Consider the following 23,690-nt stretch of genomic DNA (forward strand, 5'->3'; position numbering starts at 1 on the left):
TACTCTGCAAACAACAAGCATAAGAAAAGTAGCTTTGGTATACTAATATTAGAGTAGACTTCAAGTCAAAGACTATTATTACAGATAACAGGGGGACACTTCATAATGTTTATAAAAGCAGTTCATTTGTAAGATATCTAATTTGTAATGTGTTACTACATAATGACAGACATTTAAATTACATGAAACAAAAGCTGACAGACTAAAAAAGAAAATAGACAAACCTATAACCATAGTTGGAGATTTTTAACATCCCTTGCTCAGTAGTGTTAAAACAACTATACAAAATATTAATAAAGAGGTAGATATTGGAACGCTATCAACAACTTGGCATGATTGACATTTATAAATCACTGCACCAAACAACTGCAAAGTACAATTCTTTTCAAATGAACATGAAGCATGCACCTAAATAGGATATAAATTGAGCTATAAATAAACTCAATAAATTTCAAAGGATTGAAATTATAAGGTATATTCTCTGACTACCAATGAATTAAATTGTCCATAACAAAAATATAACTAGAAAATCCTCAAGTATGTATAAACTAAGCAACACAATTCTAAATATCCCACAGGTCAAAGAAAACTGCATGGTAATGAAAATACAGCATACCAAAATTTATGGGATGCATTTAAAGTACTTACAGAAAAATTTATAATTTTGAATGCCTAATTAGAAGGATTTAAAGTAAAAAAAAAAATTAAGTTTCTATCTGAAGAAGCTGCAAAAAAAAAAAAGTATAAATTAAACTCAGAGTAAGTGGAAACAAACAAATTTGTAAGACAACACAATACAATTCCAAAGCCAAAATTTGGTTTTGAAAAAGATAACAAAATTTATAATTCCCCAGCAAGACTGGTCAAGGGAAAAAAAAAAAATGAGAGAAAACACAAATTACTAATATCAGGAATGAAAGAGGAGATATGACTACAAATTCTACAGACATTAAAAATGAGAATAGGAAATATTATGAACAACTTCAAGCTAATGTATTTGGTAATGTAGCTCAGACAAATCCCTTTAAAAATATAATTTACTCAAAATGACTCAAGAAGAAATAGAAATACTGAATAGCTCTATACTTTTAAAAGACATTGAATTCATTATCAAAAATATTTCTATGAAGAAAACTTGAGGCCTTCATGGTTTCATTGGTGAATTCCACCAAACATTTAAGAAAAAAATAATATCAGTCTTATACAGAGTCTTTTAAAAATTAGAGGAAATAAGACATCTAAATATCTCAGTATGGTGACAGCTGTATAGCCACTTTTATAATCCCGTTTTCTCTCCAAACAAGAACAAGAAGGGGAAATATGTTTTATACAAAACCATGTCCCTGCATAATTTGACAGAAAATGTTGAAGCTACAGATAGCTCTAACAAAAAGAAAAATTATCAATCCAGGTGCACAATTCCTCCAGCTACCACCTATGCCTTCACAGCTGATAAGGCAAACTGAGAGATAGAGACAGGCTGGTGAAGGGACCTAAAAATGATTTGGAGCAGTCACCAGAAAGATTAAATCCACTTTTAAGTCTGAAAAATGATGGAAAAGATCCAGACAAATCCCTTAACCAGGACAACAGAGAAAGTATTCAGTGTGTGATTTAAAGGCGTAGGGACCATTTATAGGAACAGACACAATTTAAAGGAGACACCATTTGAAACACAGAACTTCTGGGGAGAAAAAGAAAGAAATATGCACCCTTTAATAATTAGACAGTAAGAGAAAACAAAAAAAAAAAGGAGATAAACTTTTGTTTTTGTTGAAAAACAAAAGAGAACTGTTAAATTAGGGTATGGAATGGGGAGATCACCTTCCCTCCACCATCAACACAAAATGGTGTTAAAACTACCTGGACTTTGTCATACTTACAAAAGAGGGCACTATTAGGTTGGGAATATTATAAAATACCCAAGAACATGAACATGAACATTAGAAAACTCAAGTCCATGCAGAACTACTGCAGAAAACAGGCATGGAAATTCCCCACATATCAATGACCATGAAATCAACCATAAAATAAAGCAAAATTATTTATCAGCACTCCAGACAGAAGCAAATATACCCAAACAAGCATATGAGGATGTGGGGAAAAAACATCTTGAACCTGGAATTTTAAAACTAACAAATGGGCGAAGGGGATAACAGGAATAAATGAAGAGAAAGTTGATCGAACTCAGGAAAAAAATGAGAAAAAAAAGAATGACCAAGGTATCTTAGAAATAAAGACTAAATTACGAAGTGTCCAGTGGAGAATAGTCTCAAAAAAGGGGCATTTTAAAAAGGAAAGAAAACAAGGGTGAATGAAAATGACATAAAGAAGTAAAAATGTAGAAACAGAAGACTAGGAAAGAAAAAAATATTCACATTATAAGAGTCCCTAAAGAAGAAAAAAAATAAACAGGTAATATTTAAAACTATAATCCAAGACGACTTTTCAGAAACAGAAAAAGAGCTAAATCTATACGCTGAAAGGATTTCTTAGGGACTAATGAAAATTCACATAGATTGATCAACTCCAAGACATTCTGGCAAAGATACCAGCTTTCAAAGAAAAATAAAATCCCCACGGTTTTCAGGAGAAAACAAATAACTTACAAGGGCAAAAGAATTAGATGGGGTATCACACTTTTCAAAACCAACACACAAGGAAAGGCAACTATGAAGCAGCATTTTTTTTTTAAATTCACACAAAGAGGTGTGTGAATTACTTACACTTACACCTTAACACTTACACTTATGTCAAGGCTATAGAAAAACCATTTTAAATGGAACCTTGAGGCTTCCACATTCATCCGTGTTTCGGAGTAATCTATTAGAAGGTGAGCTTCTCCCTACAAATAATGATTGGAAAACGTCAGGAAAAGGACTGATTGTATGCATGTAAAAATATTTAAGCATACATCTAAGACCAAAGCAAGGGTGGGGAAGAGGATAGAGGACTAATACAGACATATGTGGTGGACTGTTAACACAGTAGAAATCATTGAACTAAAAGATGGAGAGAGAAGGCAAGAGGAAATAGAAAAAGCTCATTGTTGTGTGGGCCGTAAGTGGTGTCAAATGATATGGAGTGGGAGTGGGGATGAGGGGAGCCAGAAAGCCAGGCAATAAAGATTTAAATAAGAAAATAAGGGTTTAAGGGCGTTTTTAAAAGATGTAAATATAAAGGTAACCACTAGGACAAAAACATAAACCTTCCTAAGTACAAAAAAATATTTATAAATAAAAGAACAAAGAATACACAACTCATAGAGAAGCATAATAAATATTTTAAAATACACATAACCATAAAATATTTTGTCAAAATATCAGTCTTGTTGATAAATGTGAATGGGCTTAACTCATCTATTAAAAGAAAAAGGTTTTCAATTTGCCTCACAAAATATGACCTACATATATATGCTGCATATGTAAGAGACACACCTAAAACAAAGTAGACTCATAAAGACTAAAAATAAAGGGGTAGACAATGATAGCAATCCTGATATCAGGCAAAGTGGAATTCAAGCCCCAAAGCACTAAGCACTACAAAGGACTTTTTTTTTTTTAATGGTAAAAGCTACATGAAACACATAAAAATATGTGCACAAACTAACATAACAACCTTTATGAAGTAAAGCTTTAGGAAGTACAAGGAGATAGAGGTAGAAATAAACTAATAATATGAGAAAACTATACTAACCACATTTATCAATAAAAATGAAAATGAATGAATTTTATCCCTTGTTCAGAAAAACAACAACAAAGTGGACCAAAAGGAAACATGAGGAAGGAAATAATAAAGAGCAGGAATGGATGAAATAATTATAGAGAAATAGCAGATCTAATTAACAAATTAAAATTCTGGGTCTTTAAAAATAAAAATATACAAATTACCAAATTGCCAAGAAAAAAAAAAAGAGAACATACAAATAGCGAAATAATAAAGGAGAAATAACCATTGAAGCAGAAGACATTCTTTAAAATCACAAGAGATTGCTTTATAGTCTTCTCTATACATAAATTTGAAAACTTAGATGAAATAAATACTTTCCTAGGAAAATAGATTGCCACAACTGACTGCATTTGATTTAGAAAGCTTAAACAAGCCAATAGACAAAATCTCTGAGGAACTACTCCACCAACAAAACAAAACAAACAAAAAACAAAAACAACACTAGGTCCAGATGATTTTTCAGATAATTCTATCAAAACTTCAAGGACCTGATAATCCCAGTCTCTATAAATTATTGCAGAGCATTGAAAGGGAAAGAAAACTTCTCAATTCCTTATATGAGGTATATGTAACACTTACACCTACACCAAATAAGGCAAAGAAACAAAATATTTCTCATGCATATTGATGCAAAATAATAAATAAAATCATAGGAAACCCAAATCGAAAATATTAGAATCCAAAACCACATTAAGAAGGTAATATACCATGTCTAATTTGGATTTACTCCTGGACTAATGCAAGACTGATTTAATGCTGGGAAATTCACTTGGGCCATATTAATAGCCCAAGTGAAATAAATTACAAAATTATCTTCACAGATACAAAAAGAAGTCTTTGAAAAAAACTCAACATTCATCACAATACAAAAATAATCAAGTAAATGGGTACTGACGTGTATTTTTAAAATAGTAAATGTGTGTGTATAAGTTTAAAAAGCAAATATCTATAGTATCCTACCCACTGTATAAGAAAAGAGATATAAGAAAGCATGTCTGCTCATCTCTGCAGAAGAAATATGTAAAGGATGAACTAGAAAATAAAGACAATGGTTACCTACAGGGGATAAGTGGACAAGGGATAGAAAGAAGGGTGGAATTAAGTAAGGATGAGAAGGAAACAATACTTCTCTTAATATATTTTCAATACCTCTGACTCTCAGAGAACCATGGTAATAGTAGTCTTTCACATAGCACCCAAAATAAACAGTTCTTTTTTGTTGGTGGAATTAAAAGGGAATACAAACAGTAAGAAATGAGCCTAACTATATTACGAATGAAAATGTAACCACACTGAAGAGAATGGGAAAGAAAAGACTTAACCTAAGCAAATTTCAGGAAACAGTATTTTGACTGAACACTATAAGGCTAAAAACAAAAATTATTTTACTATTCTCTTGTTTGTACATGGATATGGTTTTGTAATTCTGTAACTATTGTATGTGTATATGAGGATTGAACAAACAAGTGAATATAGATCATTGGGGACAGATTTTACACTAAGAAAGAAGTTACAAATGAGGAAAGTGGAAAATCTACAATGAATTGTATTAGAATTTGAGGTATCAGGAGACTCATGCATTTAATATACATACAGATGGATATAGAAATATATATGTGTATGTATGTGTAGATATACATACATAGGTCTCCTAGCTTTGTGTGCTGCAAGAAGTGGTACCCCAGCTGCAATGAACATACCGAAAGCCGTATCTTGGTTTCTGAACACCACTTTCCATGAAAGGAACCAGGACTTCTTGGAGAAGCAGTTGATTCCAGTGCCAGGGCAAGACATGACAAAGCTGGAATATTTAGTGGTACCAGAAATAAGGAAGTGCTCAGAAAAAGGATGAAGGTATGTCAAAAGGACATAGGAACCAACTTGAAGAAGCCCCTAGTAGCAAAACCTAGAACAACTTGAATAGCAGAATAAATATAGTATTGGATTGTGATCCATAGAATAAACCGAATACCCAGGAGTCCATACTGAAATAAGTAAAAATTGAATAAATAAATGAGTGTGAAGGGATAATTCTTTCTTACAGAATAAGTCTAACTAATAAAAGGTAGAAGGAATGAAAATAATAGAAACCTGTGAGGCAAACACCGCAGGAATAATTGTTGCAAGGAAGATCTACCAATGGATGCTAAAATCAGTGGGTATAAGTTTGACTTGAAACAGGATATTTTCATGATCTCAAAGTATCTTCCCCAAGATACTTATCACTTAGAGAAACACAGTAACTTTACAGTGGAGAAAACTGATATTAACCAACTTAACCAAGTGATCAAGGTAAGCTTCACCAATAATACAGTTTATGGATATAATGTACCCCTCCCAATATAATGCACTGAGAAGGGCATAACATCACTTCTATGTCCTTACTCCCCCAAAATGTAATAATGTTTGATAATGAGAAAACATCAGACAAATCCATACTGAGGAACACTCTGCAAAAGAATGACCAGTACTCATCAAAAATAACAAGGTCATAAAAGACAAGGTTGAAGAACTGTTGCAGATTAGAGGAGAGTAAATAAATATATCTCTGAAGTGCAGTGTGGAATCCTGAATTGGATACTAGAACAGGAAAAAAGGACATAAGGAGAAAAACTGGTAGATAATGAGAAAAGTCTGTAGTTTAATCAATAGTATTGCACAAATGTTAATCTGGACACTAAATATTAAATGCTTTCCCCTCAAATCCGAAACAAAACCAGGGTGTATGCTGTTTCCGTTTTTATTCCCTATGGTTCTAGAGTTCTTAGAGTGCATAATAAAGCAAGAAAAATAAACAAAAATCATTAAGATTAGAAAGGAAGAATAAGGGGCGCCTGGTTGGCTGGTGGGTTAAGCCTCTGCCTTCGGCTCAGGTCATGATCTCAGGGTCCTGGGATCGAGTCCCGCATCAGGCTCTCTGCTTGGCAGGGAGCCTGCTTCCCTCTCTCTCTCTCTCTCTGCCTGCCTCTCTGCCTACTTGTGATCTCTGTCTGTCAAATAAAGAAAAAAAAAAAGAAAGGAAGAATAAAAACTGTATTTATGCATGAGCATGATTGACCACTTAGAAAACCATACAAAAATTAAGTGAACTTAGTATTGTCACCAGATAAAAGGACAAGAAACAGAAATCTGTTACATTTTTTATATGCTAGCAACAAACAAGTGGAAAATTAAAATCTTCTCTTCACAAGGTACCATTAAGAAAATGACAAGGAAAGCCACAGCATAGAGGAAAATATTAATAACACTTCTCTGATAATGGATTTGTATTCCAAATGATATCAAGAACTCCCACAACTCAGTAAAAAAAGGGGACAACCCAATAAAAAATGGGCTGACTCAACAAGGACTTTGCAAAAGATCTATGAATGGTCAACAAAACTATGTGAAGAGAACTCCACATCTGATAATATCAGGTGTTGGCACAGATGTGGAGCCACTGGAACCCTCAAACATTGCTGATAGAAATGTAAAACGACAGTGACTTTGGAAATCAATTTGGCATTTCTCGGAAAGTTAAACATATGTTACCATATGACCCAGCAATTCCACTCCTAAATAAGATGGGCAAAGCTAATATGAGGTGAAAAAAAAAATCAGATCAGTGGTTACCTGGAGCTAAGACAGGGAATGGGGAGAGAGAGAATACAGAGGATCCCAAGGGGGCAATAGGAATGTTCCATATCTTGAATGCAGTTATCTGGGTATACTTCAAAACTCATTGAAATGTACACTTAAAATGAGTGCTTATTGTAGGTAAATTGTATTTTAATAAGGTTGCTTTTAATTAAGGTAAAAAAAATAATGATCAGAGTTAATGTTTATTGAACATTTACTTTAAGTGCTTTCCATATTCTGCATCATCTTACTGAATTCTCAAAACCACTTTATTAGGTAGGACTTTATTATCCCCATTTTTCAGCTGAGGAAACAGATAGAGATCCCAGTAAAGAACAAGGATTTGAACCCAGGCCATCTGACTGCAGAACCTGTGCTCTTGACCACTGTGCTACAGGGCTAGAACATCAGGTATCTCTCCCCTGATATTAATAAAAAATTAATAAATCTCATCTTCAGGACATGCTAACCACGCTTTCTCTTTGGAGCAGCCAAAATAAGTGAGTGTGGATCTGGGAAATGAGGGGAGGAACAAAAGGCAGAGGTGGTCTAGGGTAGAACGGCTTTTGTCCAAGCCTGGACTCCGCTCCTGCATTGGAATCACCTGGTGCCTGGTCCTTGCCTCACCCTAGACTGACCCAGTCTCTGGGGTGGGCCTGAGATCTGCATTGTGTATGTGCCCCAGTGAGAACAATAGAGACAGGACTGTGCAGAGGGAAGTCTGTGTGTCAGACCAGCCTGGGTTAAAATCCTGGCCCCTCCTAACCCTTTCTCACCTCTCTGCACCTCAGCTGGCTTATACCCACCATGGGCGTCATAATAGTACCAACTACATAGGGTGGCTGGGAGATTTACGTGATTTGAGGGAGAATTAGGTGTAGCACCTGGCACAAAGGCACTGGATATATGATGGATTAAAGTAACAATTGAATGAGGGACCGAGCTCCACCCTGCACCTCTCTCTCTCTCTCTCTCCTTCCTCTCCAGGCCCTGGTCTGGCCTTTATCGCTTACCCCAAGGCTGTCACCATGATGCCTCTCTCCCCACTGTGGGCCACTTTGTTCTTCATGATGCTCATCTTCCTGGGCCTGGACAGCCAGGTAAGAGGGGATCCCAGGCTGGGAGGGCAGGGAAACCACGTGCTACTCTCAGGAGCGGCTCAGGGACCTTACCCACACCTCAGTGCTGGTTGTCTGGGCCCCACCCACTGTTCCCACCCTGCTCTCCTCTTAGCACACCGCGATCTCCACGGTCACTCTCAGACACAACTGTATGGCTCCTTCCACAGCTTCCCAAACACACTTTTCCTTACCTGAAATTCTCAACTCCCAGTCCAAGTTTTTAAAAATTGCTAAATTCTTGCATCCTGTGAAAATCCTTCTGTGCAAGAGCACCACCTAGCAAGCAGAAGAAATTCTCAGAGAGAGGGCAATGGTTAATGGTATCCAAGAGCTCTACCACCACGTGTCCCTGTCCCAGGCAAATCGCAGGAGACACAGGTGCACAGAAAAGTACCCTCTCCTTCCTTCCTCCATCTCTGTTATGCCCCCCAACATGCTCCAGGTGGCCACATGGGTTCTTGGCACCACCATCGGCTCCCCAGTGCCCCTTGTCTCACCAGCCTGCTCTCTTCCTTCTCATTGTTGCTGATCCGGCTCTCCCCACCCACCCTCCTCTTGGCAGCCTGCCTTCTTCAGCAAAGGGTGTATAGTTAGAACTAGCAATTTATCTGCATACATTTTCCTTTATCTCCCCATGAATTCATGCCCTTCATCTTCTCACACTGTAAAACTCACCTCTGCCTGCCCTCCCAGCCCTCCTCCAGTGCTCTTCTGGATTTTCCAGCCAGGTGCCCATGGCCTCCGGTCACTCACCACTCTCCGAAATCTACCCTATTTCCTGCTATTCCAGCATGGTGGGTTTCTCTAAGAGCCACGTGAATGTCTTCCACCTAAAGCTGTCCTGGCACAAAGGCACTGGAATGATGGATTAAAGTAATAATTGAATGAGGGACCGAGCTCCACCCAGCACCTCTCTCTCTCTCTTCTACCCATGACCTTGTGCTAGTCACTTAGCACCCAAACCTCACACCAGCATGCCTGTCAACCTAGCCAAGTCCAATTTCTTCCCCTGGGTGATTTCTCAGAAACTGCTGAGCCGAGCTGCTGAAGCACCGGGTGTTTCTGCTGATAATCTTCTCTTCCATTGTTGCGGGCAGAGGCCCTGGGAAGGATTGGCAGCTTGTGCGTGACAGTGACCATCCTGCGTAGGGAGGTGGGAGCTGGGGCCTTGGCTCTGTGAGTCCCTGGTGGTGTTGAGCACTTGGGCCAAGATGCTGTGTTAGCAAGGGGGACTGAAGTGGCAGACTGAAGTTAGCAAGGGGCCAAGTGGGCAGGTGGCCACACGTGTGCTGCACTTGCCAAGCCTGGGCCACACCGTCCTTTCTCTGTCACAGTAGCCACATGGACTGGAGGACCCCTTTTGTCATCCCCATTTTGCAGATGAAGAAACTGAGGCTGAGTGAGTTGCTAGAACATGGACTGAGGTTTTTGTACCTCTGAGCCCGCATGCTCTGCTGTCTCTTCAGTTTGGGTCCTGGATAAACAGCCTTCCCTGAATTCTTCCTTTCCCTGAGAACCGTGGAGAAAGAAGGACTGAAGACAGCCTTGCAGTAGAGGCAGGGTAGCCTGGAGACTGGGAGCCTGGGCTTTGGAGTCAGACAGGGCTGGGTTTGAGTCTCCGGTCCACACCTCTTACCAGCTGTGCTCTTCTGGGCTAGTCACTTCACCTGTCTGTGCTTGGCCCTTTGTCTGCTCAGTAAAGCTGGAAATACCTTTCCTGAGGAGATAGAAATGAATTGGAAAGGATTTGGGGCTAAAAAAATGGCTCCAGGGAAGGAAATGTCTCCCCATAGCAATCAGCAAAGAAATCCTTTACTTCTTTTACTTCTCTTCGTCTTGACAGTCCAGCACAGTGGTTAAAGTCCAGTCTCTGTAACAAGATGGCCTTGGTCCCTACCCAGGCCGTATCTCTGAACACCTCTGTGCTCTTGGGCAGGTGGCTTACCTCCTATGCTTCCACATCATCACTTACAAAACAGGGATGATAATAGTACTACAGAGATTAAATAAATGAATATCCATTAACTGCTCAGAAAAGAGCCTGGCTCACAACGGGCACCATGTATTCACCATTATTTATTATTATTTTTATTGATTTATCAAAACTTTTCTGAGCATCCCCTCTGTGCCACTGGGAATATTTGAAAATGGCATGCATGGTCCCTGCCCTCCAGGGTCCCAGCTTATAAGGAGATAGCTGTAAGCTCCATGGGCACCATGAGGTGAGGTGGGGGGGTGGCCTGGGTATAGAGGAAAGGAAGGGTCTGTTCTGCCCAAGTTCGGGGCAAGGAGGCGCAGTCGGGGAAAGGCTTATGCAGGAGATCTGCGTACAGTGCTGGGAAAACCCAGCAAGGGGTCGATGTGTGAGCTGGGATATTTGGGCTGGCTGTTGATCGGGTGAGCAGGAATAGAATGGATACTGTGTGTCTTGCCCAGTCTCAGCATGGTGGGATGCAGACACTTGGTGCCACCAGTTCTGCTGTCTTAAGCCTGCACAGTCTGCCAGGCCCAGAGAGTGCCATAGCAGAAATGTAAGAGCTGGGCGTTGGCTCACCTCTGATTGCTCTCCACCCATCAGACCGGGAGCTTTCCCAGAAGGGAAGGACAGGAGAACTATCACAGTCCTAGGGAATGAGGAAATGCAGCCCTGCTCACAGACACTGACCAGAGCCTGCCACTAGCGAGCACTCAGCTCTCAGGACAGTTAGGGAGACTCCCATGTCGCCTCCCAGACAGCGTCTCATTTAAGTGGTTGACCCCAGAACAGGGCCCAGCACACAGGCACATGACAGGAAGCATGGGGGAAAAGGAGTACTAGCTTTCGAGTCCGGAGTACCCAGTTGAAGTTCCGACTCTGCCACTTCCTGTCTGAGCAACCTTGGGCGGGTTACTTCCCCTCACTGAGCCTCAGTGTTCTCATCTGTTATGTGGGTTTGCTGGAAATCTGTAAGTGCCTGGATTGTTATTGTTCTCAGGGCCTCTGTCTGTGTGAGTGTGGAAAGGAGAGTAAGGCCCAGTGAGAGGGAAGCCCGGGGGTTAGTCTGTTGCACTTTTCCAGAGCTGGGACCACTAAGAACAGACTTTCTCTCAGGCTTGATGCCATCCTATCTGCCCTCTGCAGTTTGTGTGCGTGGAAAGCCTCGTGACCGCTGTGGTAGACATGTACCCCAAGGTCTTCCGGAGGGGTTACCGGCGGGAGCTGCTCATCCTGGCCCTGTCCATCGTCTCCTATTTTCTGGGCCTTGTGATGCTCACAGAGGTGAGTGACGTGGAAACAAGTAAGTGACGTGAACACAGTAACTTAACGGTTAAGTGCCTGAGCTCTAGGTTAGGCAGGTCTGATGTCAAATCCCAGCTCTGGGATTGGTCGTGTGACCCCAGCCAGGTCTAGCATTTCTCTAGGACTCATTTTCTCCTCTTTGTGGAGATCCCTGGAAGTTCTCATTGAGCCCTGAATGTAACGTCTTCACGTGTGTGAAAGCTCAGCTCACAGTGACCGTGAGGGGAGTAAAACTCACAAAGAGAAAGACTGGGATTATATGGTCATTATCCACCCTTACAGTACTTTGTGGGGAAAGGGACGGTGTCAGCCATGGACCCCTCAACCAGGTACTGCTCTTGGGCTGAAGTTCAGAGCAGGCTCTTCTGGAATTTCTGTGAAAACAGACGTGCATGAGGACATTTGGCACATCAGGCCCCTTGTCTCTCATCTCTGCTGGGCCTATGAGTGAGGAAGTGTTCAGCATGACCCCCCACATTAAGACTCTCATGATACCATGTTTCTCCCCCCCACCGCCCCTGCAACCATTCTGTCTAATAAATATTTTTTCAAGTACCTTGGGAAGGTGGGATGAGATATCTTTCTCCCCACGCTGATAAAACTAGTTAATTAAAACACACACACACACAGAAAACTGTTGCCTAGAGACAAGAAGAGGTTTTGAAAGAAACATGGAAAGAAATGAGGGAACTCCAATCCATTGAAGCAGCTGAAGTGACATTGAGGTTGGTCTGTGGATCCTCTGCTGCTTAGCTCAGAGGCTGCCTCCTGGAAGGCTTCTCTGCTTTCCTTCCTCAAGCTCTCAGCTCCAGGCTTGGCCCAGCCTTTCTCCCACCTTAGAATGACCACTGTGTTCACCTGTCTCTCTGCGTCCAGGCCCCGAGGTCTATGAAGACAACAGCTGGCCTTCACCAGCTCTGTGCCCTTGGGGCCTGGCAGGGGGTGGACACTGAGGGCGTGGCAGCTGGTGTTATTACTGCTCCTAGTCATTGTCACATTAATGGGAGTGATAATCAGCTTTGAGCAAATGAATGGTGTGGCACTTCCCGTTTCCATCTCTCCTCTCCCCACATGGGGAAAGCAGCCCTGCAATGAGCGGGGCTTCATTAAGTGCTGATTAATTATACAAAGTAGAGTCTTTGTCACATACAAATTGGGGGGTTAATGTGATATGTTAACGAGGCTGATGGGAACGGGGCTACATGAAGAGCGGGCATGGGCTGGGTGTCACTGGCTTGGAGAAGACAGGCAGAGGACCCTCCTGGACCTTCAGCCCTCGTGCCCCCTGCCTTGCAGAACCTCCATGCCCACTCTTCAACCCGAGGCCACGGGTCTGCGCAGGGGTGCCTCATGGCCCCTGGGGCCCGTCAGGAAAATAGCCCTGTGCTGACCGTTAATCAGCACATACTTGGGCTTCACATGCCAGCCTTCTGCCTCCGTGCAGGAATATCTGTGAGTGATTGCACCAGGGAAGTTCAGATTGCCAAATGGGCCATGTGGGCCTCAGCCTTCACAGTAATTGCTGACAGGATCTTATCCCTCATTTACACACATTTAAAGTGTGGCTTTAGGGAAAAAATAGGCCACAGATTTCTTACCCTCCACCACGGCGGTGTGGTGGAGAATTAAGAGCATGGGCTGCAGCCTTACCACCTAGGTTCAAGCCTCAGTCCCACGGCTGGCTAGCTGGACGACGCACCACGAGCATTCTTGCTCCTCTGTGCCTCAGTTTCTCCTATGAAGACTTGAGGACAGCAGTTATGCCCTCCTTGTAATTACACACGCTGTAAGGATCTGGCAGACTGAGACATGGGAAGCAGTTCAATCAGAGCCCGGTGCTTGGAGAGGGCTGCATCTGTATACATGATGTTCATGGCAGAAGACATTCTGGAGAGCAGTTAGGAGCATGGTCCAAGCATTAACTCAGAAAGCCTAGCACATTCCTAGCCACAGAGGAGCCTCAGACCTGCTTCTCACTCTCATAGCCCTGAATATCCACCACATTTAGCACCAACAGGAGGCCCTAGACCAGATACGTCCCAGAGACCCCCTTTGCTTCACCCCTGCTGTGTTTTTAAGAACATGAAGAGGTTGCCAACAATTGAGAAGGACTTCTCGTGAAAATCTGGATTTCTGGCCTCTTCTAGAAAAATCTGCAGATCTGGCCGCATCCAAGCTTGCCTCCCCCAGCAACTTTCTTAAGGCATTGCATGGCCACATGGGGCCTGTGCTCTCCAGTTACCCCCAGTCCCCCCACTTCCTGTTGTCACCCACCAGGCCCACCTTTTTTCCTCAAGTCATCTGTCTGGCCCTCTGGGCATCGAGATGCTGCCTCAGATCCAGCCAAAGAGATGAATGAGGAAACAAACAGTCCCAGCCTGTGTGTGGTCTCAGAGGGTAGAAGGAGGCCCTAGAGGCCGTGGGAGCACTGGCTGAGAGCTTAATTCCAAGGAACAGGAGGCTGTCCAGGCTTTGTCCTGGCCTCTTACCTCCCTGTCCTGACATTCACAATGCCTCCCCCAACCTGACCCTCCTCTTTTCCACTTTTATTTCTCCTGCTGTTGATTGTGTTCTCCTAAGGGCTGTCATGTATTATAAAGATTACCTATAGAGATCCAAACCCTTCTGAGAGCTGCAGCTACTGCCCTCTCCTCCTGCCCAGATGCCATCCCTCCTTTTTAGAAACCTTCCTGGTCATCTGGCCTCTGAGGCCTTTCCCTCTCACACTGGCAGTAGATACAAAGAGAACCGGTATGGGGGCCTCCCCAGCAGACGCCCAGAGCTAACAGAGTACCTGACAGGAAAACTTTTTTAAGAAACGGTGAATCTATAAAATGTGCTGCAGAGGCCTGAAGAGAAGATAAGTCTGTCAAAAGGGGCTTCTTGGAAGAGGTGACATTTGAGCTGAGCTGTGAAGGAACTTACCAAACAAGGGAGGGGCAGCATATGCAAAGGCACAGAGGCGAGACTTCCCCCTTCTGTCAGGCGGAAGCGTAGGGAGGTCTGCTGGGAGGAGGGCGAGACAAGACCAAGTGAGAGGGCCGCTCTGACTGGCAGGCTGACAGGAGCCAAGGGGTAGTGTTAAACTGTGGAGTGCCATGATTGCATTTGCACAGTAGAAAGGTCCTAATGAAAGCTGATGTACGGAGAAGGGGGTGAGGCTCCAGGCAAGGAGAGCAGTGAAGAGGCTGTCAGAGCCATCAGGGAAAGGGGCCGAGGCTGCCCAGCCTCCAGTCTCAGGTTTTCTGTGTGGTCTCTGGCCTTCAGGGAGCAGAGACGAGAGAAACCTTCGCAAGCCCAGCAACCCCAGAGGGTGCTACCTTCGGGGTGCCCAGGTGCAAAGGCTATGTTGTTTGGGGAGACTAGGAAGAAGCCGTCTGCTCTGGTGGAAGTGAGCCTGGGCTGATGGTAGCCCCAGGGCCGACCTGTGGTCCCATGTGTCTTTGCATCCCCGTGTCCACATACCTGTCCTCCTGCTCTGCAGGGCGGTATGTACATCTTCCAGCTCTTCGACTCCTACGCTGCCAGCGGGATGTGCCTTCTCTTTGTGGCCATCTTCGAGTGTGTCTGCATCGGCTGGGTGTATGGTAAGTAGAGGCCGGGCCCACCAACACACCAGCAGCCTGTCGTGGTGCCCAGCATATGGACGCTTGGGGTCTCTGTGCTGGTCTCCTTCTCTATCCACCCTTCCTCCTTTCCCTCAGAGGATCAACCTGTCACATTTGTTAGGAGAGCTTCTTGTTCTCATACGCCTGCAGCACAGGGAGGGGTTCCAGACTCAGGCACTGTGACCTTGGGCCAGTGCCTCAACCTCTGAGCCTCAGTTTTTCCATCTGTAAAATGGGGTAGTCCTCCCATGTCTCCAGGTAGGAGACAGTGTGGACAAAGCCGTCAGCACGGTGCCCGGCCCTCATTAAGCACCTGTCTTCTGGTCCTCCTGTTTCCTAAATCGAATGAGTGGATGAGGATTGCTGGACTCAGTGATGATGGCTATTCCCGCTGTGAGCATAGCTTGGGAACAGGCCTGCCTGTGAGCTGCCCAGCTCATTAGCAGCCCAGCCAGATGTCCCCTTCAGAGCCCTGCCCCCACGTATGTCAGCCAGGCCTTGGCCCTGCCTCTCAAAAGGACCATCTTTGACCTTTCTCCAAGAAATGTTTCCTTACGCACTGTTTCCTGGGCTCACTGACCAAGGTCAGGAAGGGTCTTTCCAGCATTGGTCCAGAATTCCTTCTACTGCAGTATATTCTGAAAACTCACATAGGTAACATCTTCGTAGTTGTTAAGTGGTAAATAAAGTCCCTGCTGTCACTTGTCTGTCGGGCTGGGGAAAGCAAACCCTCCTAGCCCTCCCTTTGAGTCTTGTACAAAAATTCTCTGGGGTGTGTGTGCCTGTTTGTTTTATTCTGGACAGGAAGCAATCGCTTCTACGATAACATCGAAGACATGATTGGCTACCGGCCATTGTCGCTCATTAAATGGTGCTGGAAGGTTGTGACCCCCGGGATCTGCGCGGTAAGGGCCCTGCCAGAAGCTGCCTCCAGGCTGGCCACCCCCTCTCCCCTTCTAGCACCGCAAGCCTGGCCGAGGCTGGCCCCCTGGGAGACCCTCCTTTCTTCCAGAAAGTCCGCGGCACCTGACAGCTTTCTAAGTGGCAGTCGTGGGAACAGTTTCTGGGCTTGGACAGGGAGGGGCCTTCCTGGGATCCCAGCTCTGCCACCAGCTTGCTGTGTGACCATGAGCAAGTCCCCTCCCTTCTCAAGGCCTCGGATTCTATACCTGCAAGCTAAGTGGCTGGGGCCTGCCTCCATAAGGGCCAAGGATCGTATGAGAGACAACATTTAGCTTTGCTACAGAGAAAGCTACAGAACTGAGGTAAAGCCACACCTTGGAGAGGCCTTCACATTTAACAAACACAGCCCCGCGTTCTTCACCCAGTTCTTGGCCTTGAAAGTGTCTCAGAACATCTTCACTAACCATCACGGTTCTGCAAAGGCCACTTTGAAAACAGCCCCAAGAAGGAGCTAAAAAATTCCTTACTGGGCAGAGGCTGGGGATAAGGCTCCGGGGGTGGGAAGGGTCTCCCAGCCCTGTTGAGGTACTGGGATCTGTGGGAGTTCATTCCTTATGTGACCTGGCACAGGGCCTTACCTGTCCAGGGCGGCCACACGGGGTGGCCCTAACCCCGCTGGCCTCCTGCATGCAGGCCTGGGCCTGAGCCTATCACCGAAGGCTAGCCCTCAGGGACCTCTCCCTAACTCTCGGCAGGGCATCTTTATCTTCTTCCTGGTCAAGTACAAGCCTCTCAAGTACAACAACATCTATACCTACCCCACCTGGGGCTACAGCATCGGCTGGCTCATGGCCCTGTCCTCCATGCTCTGCATCCCACTCTGGATCTTCATCAAGCTATGGAAGACAGAGGGGACGCTGCCTGAGGTGAGACAACCCAGGTGGGGGGGAGGGGTGGCAAGAATGGCTCTGAGGGCGCTGAGGTACATGCAGGGCCTGGCTCTACCTCAGGTGGGCTGAAGAGCAAGAGCAAGTCCATGGGTCTTATCTGAGCAATGAGTGTATGAAGAATGAGCCCTCATGTGTCTCCTGGGGAAGCCTTGGCCAGCTCCTTCCTGGCAGGTGTTCACTCTTACCATGATGTGAAGTCATCTCAGTGAGGCCTGGAGAGTGAGCCAGTTTCTCTGAGTGGCTTCATCTGTAAAATGGGGACAACAGCAGTTCCCGACCTACAGAGGTTTTTATAAGGACGCAATGAGTTCATGGAAGGAAAGTACTTAAACTGGGACTTGGAACAGAGTGACAAAACGTTGGCTTTTCCTGTTCTGTTAGTTCATGAAGGACCCCAAAAGGGAGAAGGTCTGGTGTTGAGGGAACACCTATCCCCTGTCATCACCATGCTGGACTCTCTACATGTTATCTCCCTTAGTCCTCAGAGCAAACCAGGGTGCTGGCCTCATTTTCTGCCTTCAGCAGGTAGAACCTGACACTAAAGCTCAGAGAAACAAAATCGCTCAACCAAAAATTCGCATCGCACAGCCAAAACTTAGTAAACCAAATTATTTAAAATTGCAATATAATTGACATAAAGCATTATGTTGGTTTTAGGTAACAACATAATGGTCTAATATTTGTATGTGTTGTGAAATGATCGCCGCCCTAAGTCCAGTTAACATCCTTCAGCACAGTTACAAATTCTTTTCTTGTGAGGAGAACTTTTGAGATCTATTATCTTAGCAACTTTCAAATATACATTACAGTATTATTATCCATAGTCACCGTGTTGTGCATTACATGCCCACGACTTGTTTATTTTCTGACCGGAAGTCTGGTCGTTTAGGCCCCTTCGCCCATTTCACCTCCCATCCCCCCCGCCCACCTCTGGCAACCACCAGTCTGTTCTTTGTATCTCTGAGCTCAGGTAGGTTTTGTTTGATTGTTGGGTTTTGGGAGGTTTTTTGTTTTGTTTTGTTTTATTTTGTTTTAGGTTCCGCATATAAGTAAGATCATATAGTGTTTGTTCTTGTCTGGCTTGTCTTGGCGTAATGCCCTCAAGGTCCATGTGTGTTGTCACAGACAGCAGGATTTCCTTCTTTTTTACAGCTGAGTCATATTCCATTGTGTACATGTTCCATAACTTCTTTATCCCTTCACCCACTGAGGAACAGTAAGGCTGTTTCCACCTCTTGGCTGTTGTAAATAATGCTGCAGTGAATGCTGGGGGGGAGGTGTACATACCTTGTCAAGTTAGTGTGTTCCTTTCCCTCAGATAAATACCAGAGTGGAATTGCTGGATCGTATGGTAGTTTTATTTTTAATTTTTTGATGGAATTTCATAGCGGATACCAAATTTTATTAAAAACAATTTTATTAAAGTATGTTTAATGTATCCTAAGATTCACCCATTTGGAGTATACAACTCAAGGATTTTTTTTTTTTAAGATTTTATTTATTTATTTGACAGAGAGAAATCACAAGTAGACAGAGAGGCAGGCAGAGAGAGAGAGGGGGGGAAGCAGGCTCACTGCTGAGCAGAAAGCCCAATGCGGGACTCGATCCCAGGACCCTGAGATCATGACCCGAGCCGAAGGCAGCGGCTTAACCCACTGAGCCACCCAGGCGCCCCACAACTCAAGGATTTTTATTGTGACTTTCTGTGTTGTGTGTTTTAGAATCATCACCATGAATCAGCTTTAAAACATGTCCACCACCCTAATAAGACCCCTCATCCTCATTCATTTACCCCATACCCTCCCCAGACACCACCCATCTGCTCTCTGTCTCTGTGGATTTGCCTGCTTGGACATTGCCGGTCAGCAGCACCGTTTGTGGTCCCTTGGGGGCAGGCGGGGTTGTAAGCCGCACCGTCCTACTCCAGAGCACTCGCAGGCTCTTTACTCTCCTTTCCCACCTGGCACGTCACATGGTTTGAGTCAGTATCTCACTCATTGAGCAAACTGCTGTGTGCCAGACCCTGTTCTGTTTCAGCCATGATGCCATTTAACCCTCATAGAGGTCCCGTGAGGTGGAGACTCTTACTGCCCCCGCTTCACAGAGGAGGAAGCTGAAGCACAGAGAAGTGAAGCAACTTGTCCAAGGGCACACAGGCTCAGAGTGACAGAGCAGAAGCTCTGAGCTCTCATCACCTGAGTTTCACTATCTCCGTCCCCTGCTCGGACTGGCCACCCTTCAGAGATCTCAGGGGTTCACCTTTCTCTCCCAGAACAAGACCAAAGGGAGACTGGAGTGGATGTGTGTGCAAACACCCAAACATGAGTGTAGTTCAGGGCTTCATCCAGCCCGCCTGCCCACGGGAGGGCCAAAGCTCCAGGAGAAAAGCCACATATCCAGCCCGAAGGACCAAGCTGAGAAGAAGTCTCTTCCTCAAGCATGCCCATACCCCCTGAGAAAGTTTCCTTGGCTCCTGCAGGGAATGTAGGTCAACGGCAGTCAGTTCTGATCTGGAACCAAACCATGTCCTTGGTTCCTGCAGGCCCCTGCCCAGACTTCCAGTGGCCTTTGGCTTTCAGGAATGCCCAGTGTCGGGTGGGCAGGTGGAAGGAGAGGCTACTTTCCTGAGCTTCTTCCATCTCCCTGAGCTCATGCATCTGCCTCCACAGAGAGCAAGGTTTATTAATGACAGCAGAACCGATTTTCAGGCCTTGCTTACTGAGGAAACTTGTGCCCGTTAGTTCACCTCCCTCTGTTTCCAGAAGGTTCTGCCAGCTGAAAGGATCTGGGTGGAAAAAGGGGGTCAATGGTACTTACCTGAGAGAACTGCTGTGAAGATGGATAATCTGTGCTAATCTGTGACAAGGTCAACTAATCTGAGCCTCGTGTTAGTCCTAAGAGGCAGGTGCCCTTGTTCTCCTTTGACAGATGAGGAAACCAAGGCACAGAGAGGTTAAGTTTCTTGCCCCACTGAAGTGACAGAGCTGGAATTCAAACCCAAGCACCCAGCTCTGGCCCATGCTCTCAGTCCTCTCCTGCGTGGTGCCTGGCACACAGAAAGTGTTCAGCCTGGGAGATTTGGCCTGTTAATCCCACCTGGGCTGTGTAGATTCAGCCTCTTAGTCATGGCAGCAGCTGGAAGAGACATAGAACCTTGATCATGAAAAATCAGACCTCCAAAAGTCTTTCCAGGCTTCCTGGGAAAGGGTTTATGCCCAGAAAGGACCTCCCAGATCCTGGTCCAGTGCCTTCCCCTGATGGATTCTGCGGGATGTCCGTGGACCTGAGGTGTGGGGCCCCAGGCAGCACTGGGACAGCAGAAGCCTGCGTCAGGAGTCTGCCTGTGATCTCTGCTCCCTCCCTGGTACAGTAGGGATGACAGCCACACCCTCTGTGCCCAGCCCAAGGCTGGCCACTTTGCCAGGCAGCGTGGGGCCACCATGACTGCACTAATGTTTCCATCTCCATGCATGGCAAAAGGAGCACAGGGCACACACCACATATTCCCCTAGACAGTGGCCCCATGATGACGTCGCCTTTGTAGGAAGCATACCCGTTTGCCCAGCAATCACAGAAACAGGGCCAGAGGTACTGTAGCTCACTCCTGCAACACCCCTCTCAGGCCAGTATTGTTCTCCCATTCCACAGAAGAGGAAAATGCAGCTCCTAGAGGTTAGGTGAGCTGCCTAACGGAGCTAGTGAGAAGCCAAGCAGAGATTCAAAGCCAAGCAGCTGTCTCCACTGGAGGGAGAGGTGAGGCCGTCAGCCCCAGTTAGACCTGCAGTAAGCCAGGGACAGTGCTAAGCATTTCTGCAAGCCATCACCTCACTCCTCAGCAAACCCCAGGAGTGGGTACCTCTGTTGTTCCCATTTTCCAGAGGAGGAAACTGAGACCAGGGAGGTCAGTTCATCATGCAGAACAGAGCTCTTAAGTAACAGTGCAGAGGCCCAGACCTTTGTCTCGATAGCTCTGTGGCCCGCGGTATCCACCCGTGCAGTTGGGAGAGGCCGAGCCAGGCGCCCGGACCCTGACAGTCTCTCTCAGACAGTTCTTCTCTCTAATCACATAGAAATTCCGGAAGTTGACCATCCCCAGCGCTGATCTGAAAATGCGGGGCAAGCTTGGGGCAGGCCCACGGACGGTGACGGTTAATGACTGTGATGCCAAACTCAAGGGCGATGGGACCATTGCAGCCATCACAGAGAAGGAGACACACTTCTGAGCCACACCTGCCACCTCGGATGCCTCTCCTGTCTTCCCTCCCCCGACCCCGTGTGTATAAATGAATACCTGAGACACGTACTTCACCTAATGATAGAGGCTTGCTTGTTTTGCACAGGATTTATTAACAAGTTAATTTTAAGGTGGCCGTGTACACTCTGGTTTAAAGTCCCATTCCCCTCCTTGCCCCCAGTTATCATGTAAGTAACATTATGAAGAGATAATACTGTACAGGGACTAGCAGAGTCTTCCGTGCTAGGACGGTTTTAACCAATGTTTTCTAGGGGTTAGGGGGAAGTTGTATCATATGGTCAAACTTTTATACTTGGGCTGTGGGGCAGGTGGGGTGGGAGTGATGCCTGATCTCTGTCAGCCTTTTAGCTGACCTGTCCATGTCCCATGTTCCTCCCTGACCATTACAGCTGCCCCTCTTCACGCCCCCAGGGACAGCTTTGCCTTCAAATCCTGCCTTTGCCATCCCCAACCTCTTAGCAGTGGGTTTGCAGACAGCAAGGCTATGTCAGAGAAGAGAAAGTGATCTTTCTGCCCTGATCCCACTAAGTGACCTTGGGTGCTCCCATCCCCTCCCTGGGCCTCAGTTTTCCCATTTCCTAAATGGGGAGGGCCAAATCAAGTGATCTCTGAGGTCCTTCCTGACCTGGCCAGGCTCTTGGGGATTCTCTTGTTATGTCTCGCTGGCTGTCAGGCCTGACCTTGACCTTGATCTTTAATTGTTCTGAAGGCTTCCCCCTGCTTATTTAAAATCAAGTTTGTCATGGAAATGATGTGGCATTTTTCCCCTGAAACTCTAGGTTGATGCATCTGTGAGTGACTCCATTCTCTGGAGTCTGGCCAGGTCCTCAGCCCCCGTGACAAGGTTCCTCCTGTCCTGTCCATCTGCTCTCCCTGTCATGTCGGCCTCTCCATCTTCATGGGGCTGACTGGAGTCACCTGCATGCTGGTTTTCAGGGTCAGGAAGCAGCCGCTATTCCCTTGCAGCTGTCTGTCCTGCCGTTGCTGCTACCCCGGTCAGGATCTATGTCTAGGACCTTCTACCAGCTTTCCAGGGGAAGGAACCCCAGTAGGGCCTGGAGCCTGATTTTGTCCTCTGGCCCCTACTTCATCTGCCTGCCACCTCCTCTCTCTCTTACATCCTCTGCCCTCTTCTCTCTCCTGCTTTCCTGCTACCTCTTAGTCCTCCCCATCCTCCTCCTTATCACCAGCAGAACCTCTCTCCCTACCCATTTTTGGGGAGCTATCCTACATGCACCTCTCACCAGGGGGGCTGAGAAGCCTCAGCGCTTATCCTGGGGGAGAGAACTGGGCTCCCACCCCTCCCTCTGTGCAGGCCTGGGGGTGGGAGGTGAGGCCAGAGCTGCCTCAGACCTCTCTGCCCGACTTCTCTCTCTAATTGGATTTCCTTGGCCTTTTGTCTTGGATTCTGAGTTATTTGGGAACTGGGAAGGTACATTCTTTATCCTTTTTCCTTTATGTCTCTAGTTTTATTTGGTGGAAACCAGAGCTTACTCCAAACCAAGGCCTTAGTTTCCGGTAGGGACCCCACAAGTTTGATTCATCCGAGCTTTCGAGACAGCTTCTCTGGTCTGGCCAGCACCCATCTGAAGCCTGAGTTTGTTAGAAGAGATGCCCAGTGCCCTCTCTGAGGTAGGCTGGGATGCCTGGTTCTGGGCCCCCTTTTGCACACACTGCCCAGGACTGCCCGGCTCTCCCTGAGCAAAACTGGATCTGGTGGACCCAGGAAGTGAACCCAGGAAGATCGGGCCTCATGCTGAGCCTTCTGCTGTGTCTGTCCTCGTCTACTCTCTCCCACCAGGTGCCGGGGAGAGAGACTCCCCACTGCTGCTGCTACTGGTTCTCCACCTACAGCTCTGAAGCCTCGCTAGGGATGGGACGCACTGCACTGTACCTGTGGCACTTAACATTTCCCTCACTTAACACTACTCATGGGGCAGGGCAGAGGGAGGGCTTTGCTCTTTGTTTTTTGTAATTTCCTACTAGTATTTGGGCAACTTGGGGCAGGGCAGGGAGGGGAATGTGGGGGCAGGGGAAATGTCATTGTGGTGACTTTTTTGATATTCATTAGAAACAATACATCCTTTCTGAGATATTTACAGAATTATTAAAAAATGAAAAAGGTTGTACTGTTTCACATAATGAACGTTTTTATTGGGTATTCAAAGGGCACACGATTGTCTGCTTACTCGTTTTTAAAAATTAAAGGAATGAACAAACTGTGTG

At 45.7% G+C, this 23,690-nt stretch overlaps 1 protein-coding gene across 1 annotated transcript in view; it reads left to right on the forward strand.

Moving 5' to 3' along the window:
* SLC6A11 (solute carrier family 6 member 11) overlaps positions 1-23,468 on the forward strand; it is a 128,633-nt gene extending 105,165 nt beyond the window's left edge. The window contains exons 9-14 of the mRNA XM_045991487.1: positions 8,335-8,447; positions 11,590-11,727; positions 15,233-15,335; positions 16,161-16,261; positions 17,015-17,185; positions 21,280-23,468. Coding sequence (XP_045847443.1) covers positions 8,335-8,447; positions 11,590-11,727; positions 15,233-15,335; positions 16,161-16,261; positions 17,015-17,185; positions 21,280-21,432 — 779 coding nt within the window. The 3' untranslated portion in view covers positions 21,433-23,468. The remainder of the gene's footprint in view (positions 1-8,334; positions 8,448-11,589; positions 11,728-15,232; positions 15,336-16,160; positions 16,262-17,014; positions 17,186-21,279) is intronic.
* The last annotated feature ends 222 nt before the right edge of the window (positions 23,469-23,690 follow it).

This window comes from Meles meles, chromosome 20 (genome assembly GCF_922984935.1).
Source record: "Meles meles chromosome 20, mMelMel3.1 paternal haplotype, whole genome shotgun sequence".
Taxonomy (NCBI): domain Eukaryota; kingdom Metazoa; phylum Chordata; class Mammalia; order Carnivora; family Mustelidae; genus Meles; species Meles meles.